This window comes from Coenobita brevimanus, chromosome 94 (genome assembly GCF_032717465.1).
Source record: "Coenobita brevimanus isolate Jiangsu-jjx chromosome 94, ASM3271746v2, whole genome shotgun sequence".
NCBI classification, from domain to species: Eukaryota; Metazoa; Arthropoda; class Malacostraca; order Decapoda; family Coenobitidae; genus Coenobita; species Coenobita brevimanus.
Window position 1 is genome coordinate 13,183,334 of NC_137047.1, and position 19,118 is coordinate 13,202,451.

General features: G+C 43.1%; 1 protein-coding gene across 1 annotated transcript in view; it reads left to right on the forward strand.

The window, feature by feature from the left end:
- LOC145413007 (uncharacterized) overlaps positions 1–19,118 on the forward strand; it is a 468,549-nt gene that overhangs the window by 44,532 nt on the left and 404,899 nt on the right. The window contains exons 3-5 of the mRNA XM_080282828.1: positions 2,082–2,201; positions 6,606–6,636; positions 13,473–13,535. Coding sequence (XP_080138954.1) covers positions 2,082–2,201; positions 6,606–6,636; positions 13,473–13,535 — 214 coding nt within the window. The remainder of the gene's footprint in view (positions 1–2,081; positions 2,202–6,605; positions 6,637–13,472; positions 13,536–19,118) is intronic.

Genomic DNA, 19,118 nt, shown 5'->3' on the forward strand with positions numbered 1-19,118 from the left:
AGTTTGGGAGGAACCTGAGTGTAAAATGGAGGGAGAGTAAGAAACTGTTTTGGAAGGAGGTAAAGAAAGTAAGACAGTGTGAAAGGGTAAATAGTAGGGGAGTGAAAGATGGGAATAATAGATTGTTGGTGGAGAAGAGAGAGAAATTGAGGAGATGGAAGGAGCACTCTGATGATTTGTTGAATGTAGAGAGTGAGAGCAGTGTGAGAATAGGTGGTTGGGGAATGGCTGGGAGAAGAAGAGATGAGAGGAGGGAGTAAGAGATCAGTAGGGTGGAAGTAGTGGAAGCAATGAAGAAGATCAAGATGGGAAAGGCCTCAGGAATTGATGGAGTGTGTGGTGAAATGTTGAAGTATGGGGGTGAGATAGTTGTGGAGTGGATATGGAAGTTGTGTAGCTTGGCTTGGGAAGAGGGAAGGGTTCCAGAGGACTGGAAATCTGGTATAATTGTTCCTTTATATAAAGGAAAAGGGAAGAGAGAAGTATGTGGTAACCATAGGGGTATTTGCCTTCATAGTGTGACTGGAAAAATATATGGTAGAATTCTTATTGACAGGGTTAGGCATATAACAGAGGAGCTAGTTGGAGAAGAACAAGGGGGATTTAGGGAGGGAAAAGGGTGTGTAGATCAGATATTTGTTCTAAGATGTTTAGTGGAGAAGTATCTAGAGAAGGGAAAGAAAATGTATGCTGCCATGATGGACTTGGAGAAAGCTTATGACAGAATAGATAGGCAAGGTATGTGGAAGATATTAAGAATATATGGAGTGGAGGGGAAATTGTTGAGTGCTGTGAAGAGTATGTATGAAGGAGCTAGGGCTACGGTGCAAGTAGATGGTGAGCTGAGTGAGTTCTTTGATCTAAATGTGGGACTTAAATAGGGATGTGTGATGTCTCCATGGCTGTTTAATATATACATGGATGGGGTTGTAAAGGAGGTGCAAGGTAGGGCAGTGGATGTGGGGGTGTCTCTAATGAATGAGGGTGAGATGTGGAAGATTCTGGTGTTGCTGTTTGCTGATTATACAGTATTGTTGAATGAAGATGAATGGGAGTTGCAAGGTTTGATGAATGAATTTGGGATAGTGTGTAGGAGGAGGAATCTGAAAATGAATGTAAACAAGAGTAAAGTTATGGTGTTTGAGAGGAATGAAGTCTCAGAATGCACAGTGAGGTTGGATGGTGAGGATATGGAGAATATGAGTGCATTCAAGTACTTGGGTATGGGAGTTGCAAGGTTTGGTGAATGAATTTGGGATAGTGTGTAGGAGGAGGAATCTGAAAGTGAATGTAAACAAGAGTAAAGTTATGGTGTTTGAGAGGAATGAAGTCTCAGAATGCACAGTGAGGTTGGATGGTGAGGATATGGAGAATATGAGTGCATTCAAGTACTTGGGTAGTGTGATGAGTAAGGATGGAACTTTTGGAGAGGAAGTGCATGAAAGGGTACAGCAGGGAAGGAAAGTTGTTGGTTCACTGAAAGCAGTGATGAGAAATAGGGAGGTGAATATGGAAGTTAAGAAGTCACTGCATGATAGTATTGTGATCCCTCCCCTGACGTATGGGAATGAGACATGGACATTACTAGAGGGGAATAAGTCAGGACATTACTAGAAGGGCATAAGTCAAGACTGAGAGCAGTGGAAATGAGTTACTTGAGAGGAGCATGTGGAGTGATGTGGAGGGACAGGTTGACGAATGAAGAATTGAAGGAACGTTGTGGGGTGGATGTGGATGTGGTTGAGAAGATTAGGAGAAATACACCGAGGTGGTTTGGACATGTGGAGAGAATGGAGAATGAAAGACTGACTAAGAGGGTGTATGTGGGTGAAGTGGAGGGAGAGGAACATTGAGGATGAGGTGGAGGGATGCAGTTGAGAGGTATATAAGGGAGGGGGGAATGAGTTGGGGGGAGGGCAGTCAAATGGTGGGTGACAAAGCGACTTGGAGGCGTTTTGTCTGCTGCCACCCTTTGCCTGATGAGGGGGTGGAGCTATAGATAGATAGATAGATAGTCTGGTTAATGTTTAATTCCTATACAGGGGTAATCAAGGTTATAACATATGCGATCCTTCTTTTAGGACTGCTGTCAGGGGTGCAAGCTGGGACTGGTGAGTGGCAGCATGGGGATGGGCTGCAACATGCGTTTCAAGTTTGGCTTTCCATGGGACAATATGTATATCCAGTGCTGCAACCAGGTGGCACAAACCTCAACCTCATCTGCCTTCTCAGTCACAGAGTTCACAAGTAAGTAGTGCTGTGGATGTGGTATATATATATATATGATCTTCCGGACCTCCTTTCCCACCCAAGGGCATGGTGAGGAGTAGCAATGTCCAGACAGCCCAAAATTGCCCAATCCAATGGGTCACACTTCCATTCAATCATCATTCAAGCCCCAGGAATCCTGGCTCTATCGGATACGCCAAAAACATTCACCACGTTCTGTTGCTTCACATAATCGTATCCGACAGAGTCAATCCAGATGCTGCCACGTTAAAAAGGGGTGCCAGAAATCCCTGATCATGCACTTCTCCTCACAAAATTCATCCAGCCAGCTCGATCTCCTGTCAGTTCCCTAGCCTTACTGACTTCCAAACCTCTCTTCCTCACACATTCATCCACCATATCTCTCCACCTTTTCCTTGGCCTACCTCGCCTCCTCCCTCCTTCGAATTCGCTCAGATACACCTTCTTCACCACTCTATTGTTATCCATTCTCTCCACATGACCATACCATCTCAGTACACTCTCTTCAATTCTGGTGTCCACCGACTTCCTTACTCCGCATCTTTCACGAATCATTATTTTGTATCCTATCCACCCTCTGTACTCCACATACATTCCTCAGCAGTCCCATCTCCACTGCTGTTACTCTTGACTTTTCATTTACATGCCACACCGTAGTCTCACATCCATATGTTAAAGTTGGCACTAACACTCCTTCATGTAAGCCTCGTTCAGCTGCAACACTCAAGCCTCTGTTTCTTATCAAGGCCTTCATTGCACCAGGTACTTTTCTTCCTTGTGCCATTCTACTTTCAACTTCTTTTGCACATTTTCCTCTTCTTTCTATCACTGTATCCAGGTATTTGAACTCTCACCAATTCTGTTGTATTAATTTATTAATGATTTTTTTTTTTGCACACTAGAGGCATGGCTGAATTTCCATTAATTGCAGTTTGCAGGTTATTGGGTGTTTAAGACAAATGACTGTTATTCTGTTATCAGTAAATGTAATTTCTTGATACAGATTAAATAAAATGTGACCAGTAAGGAAAATGTGAAGCCGCCATTGATTTCATAGCTTGGAATCACCAAATACTGTTCATGGGGACAGCTTTAGTTAAGCACATTTTAGAGACTTGGGGGTTGAGATTTGTAAAGGGGATACAGTATTGTTGTCACCTGTACAACCTTTGAAAATGATGTTTTTAGTATATATATATATATATATATATTTATATATACACAGTAATCCCTCAAATATCTGGGTGCTCCGTATCCGGTCGTGCTCCGTATACAGACATTAGGCCTTGGCTGTATTAGGTCTGTATCTGGATTTGTTTGTCCATAACTGGACATGAATTTTCCAGCTTCATCGGCCGGCCAGCCCACAGAATAAGAAAGTCCATTGGGTGGCTCACGGGCCTGTCTTTCCATGCGCAGCTAATGCAGTAGTCCATCGGTTGCCTGATGTAATAGAGCCAAAGGCATGTCTGGGTAGTGGCAATGTCCGGATAATGAACAGTATCCCCCTACGATATGTAGACCTTACCTGTACCAAATTTCCAACCTATACCTAACCTATTTGCACAGTACAGTACTTCTGCTTACTTTGGCAGTGTTCTCTGATCATTCAGGCATATTTAGACATCAGAACACACATAGGAATATCAAAAATAATTTTTAACCAAGAAAACCACACAAAAAACAACACTGAAAACCAAAAAACATCCTACCTATACACAACTGTTTGTACAGTACCCCTCATAATTTTAGCAGTGTTTTCCAGTCATTCTGCCATATTTAGACATCAGAACACACATAGAAATATCCAAAATAATTTTAAACCAAGAAAACTTTGCAGAAAAAGAACAATGAAAGCCAAAAAACACCCTACCTATACACTACTGTACGTACAGAATCCCTCTTAATTTTGGAAGTGTTTTTTGGTTCTTCCATATTTAGACATCAGAACACACATAAGAACATCCAAAATAATTTTAAACCAAGAAAACCTTGCAGAAAAAAACACTGAAAACCAAAAAACACCCTACCTGTACATCAAAACACACATAGAAATATCCAAAATAATTTTAAACCAAGAAAACTTTGCAGAAAATAAAACACTGAAAACCAAAAAACACCCTACCTATACACTACTGTATTTACAGCACCCCTCGTAATTTTGGAAGAGTTTTCTGGTCATTCTACCATATTTAGACATCAAAACATACATAGGAATATCCAAAATAATTTTCAACACCAAGAAAACAATGCAAAGAAAACTCTGAAAACCAAAAATACCCTACCTATACACTGGTGCATGTACAGTACTCCTAATTTTGGCACTGTTTTCAGGTCAGTCTGCCATATTTAGACATCAAAACACACACACGGTTATAGGGCATATTGTAATGTGTGTTTTTATGTCAAAAACAGCCAAAAGACTGCAGAACACTGCCTAAATTTGGAAGGGTGCTGAGCATATATATATATATATATATATATATATATATATATATATATACTGTATTACTATATATATATATATTTTCTTGCATTGTTTTATTAGTGTGTAGGATTATACTGCACATTCCAGTATGTGTTTTGATGTCTAAAAAGAGCCGAAAGACCGCAGAACACTGTCAAAATTGGGAGGGTTACTGTACATATTGGATTTATTATTTTTTTTATTAGGATTATATTGCATATTCTAATGTGTGTTTTCGTTTAGTTTTTAAAGGCTCCAACATGCGTGCATGTGTCGGCCTTGGTCACCTAATGGCGACCTTGCAGACACCGTTGGTTTTTAATTTCTTTTTTTTTTTTTCTTTTTTTTTTCTTTTTTTTTCCCCTAAATTAGGGTGACATAGACTGGGGTGCCACTACCTGGGTTTATCCCCCAGGTAGCATTGTATATACTTTTTACCATTGTTGTTGTTGTTGTTGTTTGTTTTGTTTTGTTTTTTCTTTTTTGCCAACCATGTGCAAACAACATGAGTGCCCTCGCTACAGTAAGTCTGTAGCAAAAAGTGCACAAGCACCGAAGTGCACCTTCTGCAGTGATGGAGTTCATTTGGCATTAAAAATATGGATGCTAATGATTATCCATATATGAAGAAGAGCCACCAGCTGGGCTTTTGCTGTCTGTGTAGGTAATGTGTTGAACCAGCAGCTTTGGTCTTGGCTGGTGGAGGAAGTAGAGTCACAAAGAAGGAGCTGGATGATGAAGTTGTTGGGCCAATTTTTGAGGCTATCAAAGATGTTTCAAACAGACTGGTGGCACTAGAGACTAAGGCCTCATCACCCATGGCTGTCACCAAAGACCAGGCCAAGTTATTTGTGGATTCTGTTCTGGGGTCTCTTGTGGGGGAAGGGAAGGATCTGCCTAGGGGCGTGGTTGAGATCAGTGCTCATGGCCAGAAAAAAGCCATTCGTAGTCAACAGGTACAGATCGTAAAACAAAAAAGCTCTTATGAATCAAATGGGACCAGAAGACATCTGGGGTGTACTTGACTAGTTACTGGTTGATAGCTACCATAAGACTGAGGCTGATGGACTAGTAATGAAGTTTCCATCAGCCAAGGTCAAAGGTGAAGCAGTTGAGGTACTGAATGATCATATTGGCTCTGATGGCACATTTTGCATATCAGAGCCAAAGAAAATGCTGCCAAAAATGACTGTGACTGGCCTTTCCTCTTCCTTGGGTGACTCTGACATCATCTTAAACATTCTGAGTAGAAACATTGAAATTAAGATGACTGTTGATCGAGGTTGTACCCTCAGCCTTCTCTTCACAAGAACAAGGAATGACACTAAAACTGCTGTCTTGAAGATGTCGCCAGAGGTGAGGTCCTTCTTTGTAGAACAGGGCAGCTATATGTATGTGGACCTTACAAGATGCCGTGCTTTTGACAGATTCTGGGTTACACTGTGTCATGACTGTCAGGGTTTTGGTCATACATCTGAGAGGTGTTCTACAAAAAATAATGAAGCTAAATGTGTTTTTGTGCTGGAACCCATAAATCTAAGGATTGTAGTAACAGAAATTCTCCCAAATGCATCAGCTGCTCTTCCTTGAGACATCTAGATGCTAACAATAATTCACAGTTGATTTCCCATTTTGCATCTAGTAGAGACTGTCCAATTTTGATTTCTCATAGGAATAGATTAACTGAAAACACCAATTTTGGCCATTCAAAAAATGGACTATATCCCTTTTGAATCAGTTAAGGATGGGTCTTTTAAATATTTGTTCCATCTGTAATAAGATGGACCATGTTAATGAAGCTCTATATCAGCACGAGCTTCACATTCTGTGCTTGACTGAAACATGGTTGTATGAGTCTGATATTATTATTCGTAGCACTTTGCGTAAGACACATTCTGTCATAAGTACTCCCATGCCTGGTGCTGTCTGGGAAGAGGTGTAACGCTCATCTACCCGGCAGTACATGCAAACATTTCTCATAGACTCAGGCCTGACCCCATCATCATTTGAATTTGTGGAAGTATTAATAAATTTCCATCAGAATACCATTAGAATTGCAATTGTCTATCGACCAGGTCATCTGGGCACAGATTGAGGTTTTATGGAGGAGTTTGGGCAGTTTCTTGAAGTGTTTTCTCTTGATTCTGGAGGACTTCTTTGTTTGCGGTGATTTCAGTTATTGAGCTGACAGTCCGCAGTCAAAACCATTTTCTTCAGAATTCCTTGGGTTGATCACCCAGAATAATTTTTTCAATCATGTGAGTAATCCAACTCATGTCTTGGGACATGTCCTTGACTTGATCTTGTTCCTGCAGGTTGCAGGTGCATTTCTGATGTGGAGTTTGACTCAATTGACCCCTTCATCCCTGACCATGCTCTGATTACTTTTAGTTTTGATGTTCTGAGATCCCCTTCCTATAAAAAGGTCATCAGGTTCATAAATTACAGGAATGTTGACCGCCATTTGATGTGTCTTGAAATTGATCAGTGTTTAAAGTACATTGATTCTTCAAATCTTTTTTCTGATGATTTGTTTGATATATATAACGATGAGCTTTGGTCAGTTTTTGACCATTATTGTTCTATCTATCTTTTTTTTTTTTTTTTTTTTTTTTATGCGAGGAAGAAGGAATCAAAGGCGATGAGCCCGCAGTAACAGTTCCCTCCAAGAGAAAAACAAAATACAATAGAGAGCCAAATTCAAGATCCGATCATTTTGAGATGCCTGGACACACTGCGTTTGAAAGACTGGGGATCATAGGCAGCAGGAAATACAGATAGAGGGAGACAGTTCCAGAGCTGACCTGTTGCATAAATGAAAGACTGGAAGTAACGGTTAACTCTTACATTAGAGAGTTGGACAGAAAAGGGATGAGAGTTTGCTGCCAGACGGGTGCTACGCGCATGTCGTAGAGGTGGAGGAATGCAAGCAGACAGTTCAGAGGAGCAGTGACCATTAAAGTAGCGATAGAAAAGAGATAAAGATGCAACAGTGCGGCGAAGAGACAGAGGTTGAAGGGAATCAGTAAGAGGAGGAGAGTTAATGAGACGAAAAGCCTTTGACTCCACCCTATTGAGAAGAGCTGTGTGTGGGGAGCCTCCCCACACATGAGAGTTGTACTCCACACAGGGGCGGATAAAACCCCTGTATAGAGACAACAATTGTGCAGGGGTAAAGAAAGAGCGGAGTCGGCTTAGCACACCCAATCTTTTGGAAGCAGATTTTACAAGAGATGTAATATGATCTTTCCAAGATAAGTCCCGAGTAAATGAAACCCCAAACATGTTCATGGATGATGCAGGATTAAGCTGAATATTATTAAACATTAATGGGTATACCTGTGGAAGATTTTGTCGGGTTGATAGGTGTAAGAACTGAGTCTTAGATGCATTAAAGACAACCATATTATTTTTACCCCAGTCAGAGATACGAGCCAAGTCAGACATTAGGTGTGCCATAGCCTCATCCCTTGTTTCTTGAAGTAACTGTTGAGATGGGCGTTGCGGGAACCGAATGGAAAGGTGAAGGGTGGAGTCATCAGCGTATGAGTGGATAGGGTTAGATGTACAGCTTAGAAGATCATTGATGAATAAAAGGAAGAGAGTTGGTGACAGGACAGAGCCCTGAGGAACACCACTGTTGATAGATCTAGGAGAAGAACGATGGCCGTCTACAACAGTGGCTATAGAACGACCAGAAAGGAAGCTAGCGATGAAGGCACAGATAGAAGGATAGAAACCGTAGGAGGGCAGTTTGGAAATTAAAGATTTATGCCAGACTCGATCGAAAGCCTTTGAGATGTCAAGTGCAATGGCAAAGCTTTCGCCGAAGTCCCGAAAGGAGGATGACCAGGAGTCTGAAAGGTAGGTGAGAAGATCGCCAGTGGAGCGTCCCTGACGGAACCCATACTGACGATCGGAAAGAAGGTTGTGATAGGAAAGATGCCTTAAAATTTTTCTATTAAGAATTGACTCGAAAACTTTTGAAATACAGGACGTTAAAGCAATTGGACGATAGTTGAAGGGTTGGGAGTGGTCACCCTTCTTTGGGACTGGCTGAATGAGAGCAAATTTCCAGCAAGAAGGAAAGGTACAAGTTGACAGACAAAGGCGAAAGAGTTTGCCTAGGCAGGGTGTAAGCACAGAAGCACAGTTCTTGAGAACAACAGGAGGGACCCCATCAGGCCCATATGCCTTGTTAGTACTGAGGCCAGTGATGGCAGAAAATACATCAACTGAAGAAATTTTAATGTCAGCCATGAGGAAGTCAGAGGGGAGAAGGGATGGAGGAACAGCACCGGAATCGTCTAAGGTGGAATTGGAGGAGAAAGTCTGTGCGAAGAGATCTGCTTTATCAGTAGAAGAAATAGCTACAGAACCATCAGAGTAGAAAAGAGGAGGGAAGGATGATGAGGTAAAGTTGTTAGAAAGATTTTTGGCAAGGTGCCAGAAGGAGCGGGAAGAATTCGAGTTGGAGAGTTGAGAGCATTTAGTATGGATGAAATTATTTTTAGTAGAGCGAAGAACAGACTTAGCACAATTCCGGGCAGAAACGTAAAGATGATGTGATTCAGGGGTGGGTTGGCTCCGGTACCTTTTGTAGGCCCTCTCCTTGTTGCGGACAGCATTAGAACAAGCGTGATTAAACCAAGGCTTTCTTGCGTTAGTCAAAGGATATGAGAAAGGAATCTATATCTGTCTATATACCTAGGCTGCTTCCCCCAAGTAAAAACAATCATTGTATGCGAAAATTCTCCGTGGTATGGCCCATCCATTAATTCTTTGTGTAGGTAACATAGAAAGGCAGAACGTGGGTGGCATTTGCAGTGGACCGAATTAACTCGTTTGCGTTATGTGTTTGTGAGAAGAGCAGTTGTTCACACTGTAAAAGCCCAAAAGGCAATGTATTATCAAAATAAAGTTGATTCATGTGGTGGTGATAAAAAAAACTGTCTGCAGTTGTAAACACTTTGGTTGGTCGGAGGAATGTAAATGTTAAGCCAACTTCTGTATCTGATGCCCGGTTGGGTTCTGATTTTGCTTCATTTTTTACAACTAAGATGTCTCGCATATGATAGTGAAGTGTACTCAGTCGACTTCCAATCATGGTGCACAGGGGGTCATTTGCTTTCATCATTTCATCCACTGGATGCAAATAAAGTCGATTGTTACATCAGAGAAATTAACAAAACATTTTGCCCACTCGATCTGTGTAACTTGTCACAACTGCCTGATGTGTACGAGCACGCAGCGGACATTATCTGCAGTATAATAAATACATGCTTCTTGGAAAGTAAGTTTGTGCATCCTGAGAAATGTGCTTTGTAGTCCCTAATCAAGAAACCTGGCCTTGTTGTCAAGAGCGTGAAAAATTATTGTCCCATCTCTAACCTGTCTTTCTTATCCATGATTATTGAGTGGGCAGTACTTGCTCTACTCTAACCACTACTGGAACATAACAGCATTGTTCCTGTTGTTCAGTCAGCATATAGAAAATATCATTCAACTGAAACTGCATTAACAAGGATTCATAGTGACTTGGTGGCAAACACCTGTAGTGGGATGTCCTCTCTCCCAGTTCTGTTGGATCTGTCTGCAGCTTTTGATACAGTAGATCATGAACTATTGTTGGATGATCTGTATATTTAAGATGTTCGTGATAATGCTTTCTTGCTCCTTAAATCGTATCTGTTGGACAGATCTCAGAGAGTGGTTGTTGATTACGCTAGCACTGATTCAGCTCCCCTTGTGTTCAGAGTCCCTTGAGGATCAGTTTTTGGTTCAGTTCCTTTTACAGTCTACACAAGTAGCTTATCGTCTTTACTTGATACTCACGACGTGTCCTATCATTTTTATGCTGACGACGCTCAGCTTTATGTTAAGATGTCAGATATTAACGATACCAAAACTAAGCTTGAATATCTGATGTCTGATATTAAGATTTAGATGGCAAGGAGGAAACTTAAGCTGAATGATGGTAAAACTAAGATCAACATTGTCAGAGGAAACAGAAGGGATGACAGCACTGATAATGCCCTGGCTAAACATTAGTGTTTATTTTAATTCAGAGTTAAATTACAAAGAACATATTAATCAAGTTGTCAGAGGGTGTAACTTGCATATCAGAAATCTGTACTCTGCGAGAAAATTCCTGAATAGACATTGCCTCTTAACACTGGACCATGTAGTGGTCTTGACTATTGTCGATTATTGCAGTTAACTGTGGATTGGTCTTCCAAATAATATACAGTACTACCGCTTCCCGTTCGATCAGCGAAGTTAAGCAACGTTGGGTCTGGTTAGTACTTGGATGGGTGACCGCCTGGGAACACCAGATGCTGTTGGCATCCCTACGTCAAGTGGGGTTGGTGGAGGATTAGTGCCCCTCCCTGTAAAACAATTAACTCTAAGCCCTTGGCCACCCCGTCTGGGATACATGGCGTCTGGCAATGAATGAATGAATGAACTAACAAAAGTTCAGTCTGTGTTGAACAGGGCAGCATGGTTTATCTTTGATCTCCTTCCAAGAACCTTGACTACCTAGTTCCTAATTGAGCTGCACTGGTTACCAGTAAAGGCTGGAATTGAGTTTAAACTGCTTCATATTACAGTCAATGTTCTTAAGTTTGGTGAACCGAAGTATCCTGCTGAATTGTTAAATCTCCCATCGACACACCCTGGTGTGATGTTACGTAATGAAGATGATTCCTTGCATCTTGACGAGCCTGGAGCCATTAACCTGTCATCTTTTTCTGATCGTTCTTTTGTGCATAGAGCCCCCAGATTATACTGTATAATAGATTGGCACAGTCGAGGAGACAGCTCTCGTCTGCTGAATCCTTTAAGAGACAGCTGAAGGCCTTTCTTTTTTCAAAATGCTGCAACCTGGAGAGAGGTACTATGACGGATGATTATAGGGTTTAATCATTATCATGTTCATATTTTTATATTGATGAATTTTGGTAGTGGTAGGTGGTGGTGTCCATCATCCACTCACTTGATGTAGTGAAGATGTAGTGCTGCCTACTTCTTCCTTAGCCTTTATCATTCTTTTTCTGTGCCTGCCCTCTTCTCTTCCAATTTCTCCCATCTGTCGTGTCACTTCTTATTGCTTTTCTTTCCTGTACAGGTGGCTTTACATTGAGTGACAAGACAAATGGTTTCCTGTAAGCCAAGAAACCATTCACAACGTTGGATGGTAACCATATAACCAAACCATACGTTCTTCCTACGTGTCAGCAAGTGGGTTGGTGGAGGGTTAGTGCCCCTCCCTGTAAAACAAATAACTCAAAGTCAAATGGCCACCCCTTATGGGATTATGGCATCTGGCAATAGATAGATAGATAGTTTGTATTGTATATGAGAGATGTCACAAGTCTTGTAATTGTAAAAATAATGTTTATGTGTGTCAAGCGCTAATGAATTCCCTATGGAAGAACTGGCATTTTTAAGAAAGAATGACCAGATTATTATTATCATTATTATTAGTCATGAAGACGAGGTATCATGAAAAAGGTCTAGATCTGTAGTATTGTCTTTCATTGAGTTAAAAGAAGTAAGGTACAGGTTATGAAAATTTCTGCATAATTAGGTTGGATGGATTAACCCCCAAAAGACGGCCATCGGAATGTTTTGACATACCCTCAGGACAGGCATAATCAGCGGGTGCGATTTGATGGGGGTTTGTGGGTGGTGGTGGGGGGGGGGTTTGTGGGTTGGTGTGGGGGAGGGCTGAATGGTTTGAGGAGGTGGGGGTGGGGAGGGGAATGGGATGGTGGGTAGAGGGGTGGGGGGTGGGTAGGGGGTGAGGGGGCAGTCGGGGTTGGAGGGGTGGGATGGTTTTGGGGGTTGGAGTGGTTTGGGGTGTGGGGGTTTGGGGGTGGGTGGGAGGGGGGCTAGTGGGTAGGGGGTTAGGGTGGTGGGGGTAGATGGTGGGGGTGAGGGGTGGGGGATAGGCAGTGGGGGTGGTGGGGGGGTTGTGGGAGAGTGGGGGTGGTTAGGGGATGGAGGGGATAGTAGGGGCATGGGGGTGTGTTGTAGGTGTGGGGGTTGGAAGGGTGGGGTGGTTTAGAGGGTGTGGGGGTTTGGGGATGGGTGGAAAGGGGGGCTATTGGGTATGGGGTTGGGGTGGTGGGGGTAGATGGTGGGGGTAGGGGTGGGGGATAGCAAGTGGAGGTGGTGGAGGGGATTGTGGGAGAGTGGGGGTGGTTGGGGGATGGGAGGGACAGTGGGGGTATGGGGGTGAGAGCTAGGGGGTGTGGGGGTGGGTGGTAGTGAGTTGGGGTGGGAGGGTGGGGGTTATGGGTGGTAGGGGGAGGGGGGGGAGAGTTGGAGGGCTGTAGAGGGAGTTAGGGGGACTGTGGAGGTTTGAGGGTGGGGGCAGAGGGGGGTGGCAGGCGGTCGTGGTGGGGGGGTGGGGGGGTGAGATGTGGCGGGGAGGTTGTGTTGGGGGGATGGGGGAGGGTGGTGGGGGGGTGTGGGTGTATTGGTAGGGGTGTGGGGGGGCGGGACAGCATATGTGTACACCTGTCTTTTACGGGTTGAGTATCTTAAATATTGAACTGTAAAAAGAAACAAGAGAATATTGTGGTAGTCATGAAAAAGAGGTTCTTTGGAAAAAATCTGGAATTGTAATACTATTTTCCATTTAGCTAAAGGAACTATGTTACAGGATTATGAAAATTTTGGCAAAATTAGGTTGGATGGATTATTGTATTAGGTAAAATAATTGAGTTAATCTTCATTTATCCCACAGCTAGCCCTGCAGTGGAGGGAAATAACTTGTACCCAGGGGTTATCGCCTCTACCAATATCCCAGGTCAGTTTTTTTATTTTATTTTATATTAATGTTTTGTGGTAGGTGGGGACACTCAGTATCCACTCGATGTAGTGCTGCCCTTGGGTGACTGCCCTTCCCTCTCTTCCTTCCTTCCCTCCCTCCTCTTTGTCTTTATTTCCCTCATTCTTTCCTCTTCCTTCTGACTATGGGTGACTTTACACTCTCTCTCTTCTGTCTTTCTTTCTGTAATTCTTTCCTCTTGGGTGACTCTACATTGAGTGACAAGCCAAATGGTTTCCTGTACACCAGGAAACCATTTACTATGCTGGGTGCTAACCATATAACCAAATTATGGCGCCTGGTGGTTTAGTGGGTAATTAAGGCGCTTAAATCGGATTGAGCCAGTACAGGATTATTTCTAAGGGGTGTTTGGGGTTTATTGCTCATTTAATGCTACTCAGGGATGAGTGAGGCTGGTCACTCTCATCTTAAATGTCAGGACCAACTTGCCTAGCCCTGAGGTCTTATGCTCCTCGTGGGGCAACACAAGATTAGATGATGGATGGATGGATTTTTTGTAATGATATTGGTACTGCAACATTTGTCTTACCATACCTTAACCCCGTAACCGCGGGGTGTCATTTTCGTGACGCTCAGGCACAATGGATCATACCGCAGGGCGTCACTTTTGTGATTCTGTGTTATTTTGAATTCTCCCGGTCTTACAAGTGGTGACTAGTATCATCTATCAGTACTGCCAATGTCCAACACTAGTCACCACTCCTAATCTCATCTGTTCTCCCATCCATTGTTGACAATTTAGCCATTTTTCCCCATTCTTGACTCCCCTCCCCTACCTCCCCTCCATTACCCTCTCCTCTCGCCTGCCCGGCTGCGCTGCGCTAAGCAAATCTTCCCCGGAATTTTCCATTGATTTCATCCATTGAAATAAGCCCTGTGCCCTATTCTTATACAAAATAATATATACCAAAAAAAAATAAGGTAAATTAGTGCCATGCACCTGGAATTGGCTAATTATCACCTGACAACACCTCACATGTACTCGTTCGCTAATTTCCCCCGGTAATTTCCCCTTGAAATATGCTGTATAATCTATTCTCGTAATAAAAATATATATAAGAAAGGAAGGGAGAAGCCTAAGTGATATTTACATTCACCTGGAACTACCTATTTTTTTATGTATTGTCGAGATTCCCTACCAATCATTTCATAGCATGTAAATTAGCAGCTGTCACCTTATTGACCTTGTCAACCCTTGCCTTCCCATATACACCATGGGAATCAGTACCTTATCAACCTCTGAGGTGAAACCATGTCGCTCTTGCGCCCCATCATTGCCGCCACTTCTATGCCCAGTGCAAAGGGCCCTGTGACCTCTGCCCCTAGAAAAACTCGTGTGGGAAGCAGTAAAGGACTTAGTGACTCAGCAGTGGAATGTGAACTGTCAGAATTGTCAATGATAATGATGGATAGTGACTTTGATCTTTCGGGTGAATCGTTTGATGAGACTGGGGAGGAAATCGTGACAGAAACTCCTAGTACGAGTGCCTCAGTGTCCCAAGTTATCCCTAGCTCCAAGGGAAAGGAGCCCTTAGTGCAGCAAGGGAAGGAATTTGGGAAGGGAGTGAAAAGGCGGCGGGTTAGCCCCGGAACAATGGCCCCGCGTGACCCAGCCCGCCATGAGTCCCGAGGTGAATCACCTCCCCGCTCCCCCAGCCCCACTTCACTAATTTCTTCTTCATCTTCAGCGGAATTTTCTCCTGAGTCTTCATCGTTGGAGTCTCCACCAGCACCTACAGTGAAGGCAGGCCGTAGGGGACGATGTAAATCCCTGACTCGTAAAAGTAGAGTAGCAAGTAGAGTAAGGGCTGCTAGTGCTACACGGCAACTTAGGGTCAGTGAGAGTGACCTTGAAACAGCCCAGTCTGCCTCACAGCCACCCTCCACCCTCACCCACCCTACACCGCCACGACAGGGAATCCTGTTCGCCTTCGTGTGGACGGAAGGTTCCGATTTCGTCCCTGAACATCTCCATTTCGATGTGAGTTCCTCAGGGATACAGCCTGCCTTCACTCTTGACGAGGATGCTGTGTGTGTGGACTTCCTTTTGGCCTTCCTTGATGACGAAGTCATGCAGCACATATGTGATGAGACTAACAGGTACGAATCACAACTTGCTGCAAGTGGTGCAGGTGCAGCGAAGATGCAACAGTGGACCGTGCGGGGAGTGCAGGAGCTATATGTGTTCTTCGCCCTCATGCTTCTCATGCCACACTCAAAGAAGCATGAGTTGGAAGAATACTGGTCAATGGACCCCTTACTACCCTCACCCACCTTCAGTAAGTACATGGCCAGAGATCGCTTCCGAAATATCATGGGAAACCTGCACTTTGCCAACAACGATGTACCTTCCCAAACCGACCCACTCTGGAAGATCCGGGAGATTCTGAGCAAAATGAAGGATAAGTTTATGTTATTCTTCCAACTCTTTCAGAAGGTTGTCCTAGACGAATCCTTGGTTTTGTTCATGGGACGTCTTAGGTTTGTACAGTACACTCCAGGCAAACGCCATCGCTTTGGAATCAGGTTCTTTGTACTGTGCGACTGTAAGACGGGGTACAGCCTTGACTTCGTCATCTATTCAGCCAGCTCTGTCAATCTGGACAAAACACACCCCCTTGGCTTCTCAGGCTGTGTAGTGAAAGTGCTGCTTGAAAGGTATTTTGGTGGGAATCATGTGCTGTATACTGGCAACTATTATACAGCACCGAAACTTGCTAAATATCTTTCAGAGCACGGCATTGGCTCCTGTGGCACTGTGAAGAGCAATTGTGCCCACTTCCCCAAATTCCCAGTGGCAGAAGATGCTGGCAATACGGTGGCATGACAAGAGGGTCGTGCACATGCTCACCACCGTACACAAGGGGGACATGAAAGACAGTGGGAAGGTCGACCGTAGGACAGGCGAACCTGTGAGGAAATCTGATGCTGTCATCGACTATAATATCAACATGTGGCTGGTGGACAAGTCCGACATGATTGGAGAGATCGACTGCCTCAGGAAGAGTACTAGGAGGTACTGGAAAGTTTTTCTGCATCTTATTGACATGACGACGCTGAACACCTTCATCCTGTACAAGATGAAGGAAAAGCCACCCAAGTCCTTCTCCCTGAGGTTGTTCGCCAGGACTTGTGATCAGCAGCTGCTTGAGAGATATGGTAGGGTGACAGCAGCAACTCCAAGGCGCCATGCTGTAAGACTTCCCGACAGACTTGAGCAGAGGGCATACATGGATCGGCACAGACTGGTGCAAATGCCTGCCACAACCAAGAGGAAGGCTGCGATCCGCAGGTGCCAGGTGTGTGCACATACCACCCGACGCACACCTGAGCACAAACACACCTCTTGGGAGTGTGCTGAGTGCCAGGTTCCCCTCTGCATTCCCTGCTTTTTTTATTACCACAGCCTGAAGCAGTTCTAAAAGTGCAAGTGGAAAATGTAAATAATGTGTAAATAGCAAGTGAAAGAAATGGATGTAAATATGATGGAACAGTGTAATATAGTTTTATAAGTTACTGCAAGTGACAGTGCATAACATAGTGTAAGTAAAATAGAAGTGTAAATATTCAAAATACAATAGAAAATGTAAATAGAAATGTAAATAATTAGTAATATAAGAATATGAGTACAAATACTTGAAGTTATGACAGTGAAAGTGAAACCTTGGCTCTCTACGTATTTTACTGAAAGAGAAATTGAATGCCTACGGTGACAATAAACTACTGTTACTGAAGGAAACTTATGGATAAAGACTGCATATATATATATATATAAGTGTTATATAGTAATAGGAATATAAAGTGTGAATGTTTTTATGAATAATAAATGACAGAATACCAGCAGGGAATGAGTGCAAGTGGGAGGATCATATGCGCTCGTAATTTTCGTTGCTTTCACGGTGTTTTTTTTTTTTTGGAGTATGGATTCCAAAATATTTGAAAATCATAAAATAGTGTTTCTAGTGATAATATCAGGCCGTGGTAATCATATTACGGGGTGTTGGGAAGTGTAAAGTGGAGACTTCGTTACCCAACTTCAGAGGACTCCACAAGTCCTACTATACTCGACAAAGGCTCAACAAACATCCCAAGAGAAAGCTGAAGGTATGTGCCGTACGCTTATTTAATTACAATATTCTAGGACTAATAACTGATTTTTGGCAAATATTTTTAGAAAGTCTGTCTGACCACAAATATCCTAGCGGGACACGCAAGTTGCGCCAAAACAACCCTGTGGTTTAGTGGTTAACCTGAGACATCCCATTGACGTATGCGTACGTCGCAACTTTTTGTCACAGCTAGTCCCGTCGACATACTGGTACGTCGCGCAATTGCAAGGTTCATAATTTGCACAATTTTCAATTTTCCCGCGTGATTTTTGGTAAGTATACACGGGACACCTTCCTCTATTCCTCTACAGGATGCCAGGCAGGGACAGTGCCTTTGGTACGTATACACGGGACACCTTCCTCTATTCCTCTACAGGATGCCAGGCAGGGACAGTGCCTTACACTGCATAACCCCCCCCCCCCCCTGTAGGCCATTGTCTCGGCAATTCACCTGTTATCAGTGACCTGGCCAATAACGACATTCAGGGCCAGAGTGATTCCCCAATCGATGACAATGTGGAGGACAAGGTTTACATGGCATTAGAGGAAGAAACAGTCAGAAATGATGATCAGGTATTGTCGCCAAAAAAGGTCAGGTATGTTGCTGAGTTAGTGAGTGAAACATTGCTTATAATGCATATATTACTGTTTGAAAACCAATATACTCTCATACTACATATAAATTCGTACCAGATAAATAAATAAATACCGTTTATGAGTGGTGTGGAATAGTCACCGTCCCATAGAACTCGTTTTCTTTGGAGCCAGCATGATAGAAAACCCAGTAAGGTAAGGAGGTACTGCTACCTGTATCAAGTATTTTAAACCTCAGTTGAGCGATTTCTCTATGAATTTTCGATGTTTCTCACCAAAAGTGGAGGTTTTAGCCAAAAAAAAATTTTTCCAAAATAGCTCGGTATTGGGGGGTATCGGAGGTGTGAAATTGTTTGGGACGTGACGGGTTAATCTGCAGCTTCCAAATAGTCATTCATAGTTTCTAAAGTAAGCGTGGAAGATAGGTACAGTGAAGTATAGTACAATAGAACCTCAGTTATGGGAAATTCTTGGAATGAAAATGCTTATTACAGTATTAACAGTAGATTATTTTACAATTAAGTCAAATGGACACGATTTCTCAGTTGTAAATTTTATGGTTGTGTTGGTCGGGAAATTACTGTGATGTTTGGCTAACAGCAGCTGGGGCAGGTACTGTTAATCTTTATGACAGGTTATTTTTATATAGATGCTTACCAGAAAACAACAAAAATAAACTGGGTCATGAGGAGACCGCCTTTGGCATTATGTGGGGTTGCATTAGGGGTCCTATATATATACAGTAATATTTTGATAACTGGGATTATCGGATATCTTGCACCAGCTTGTTCCTGAGCTTGCCATATAGCAGAGGTTCTTCTGTATGTGTAGGAGATGA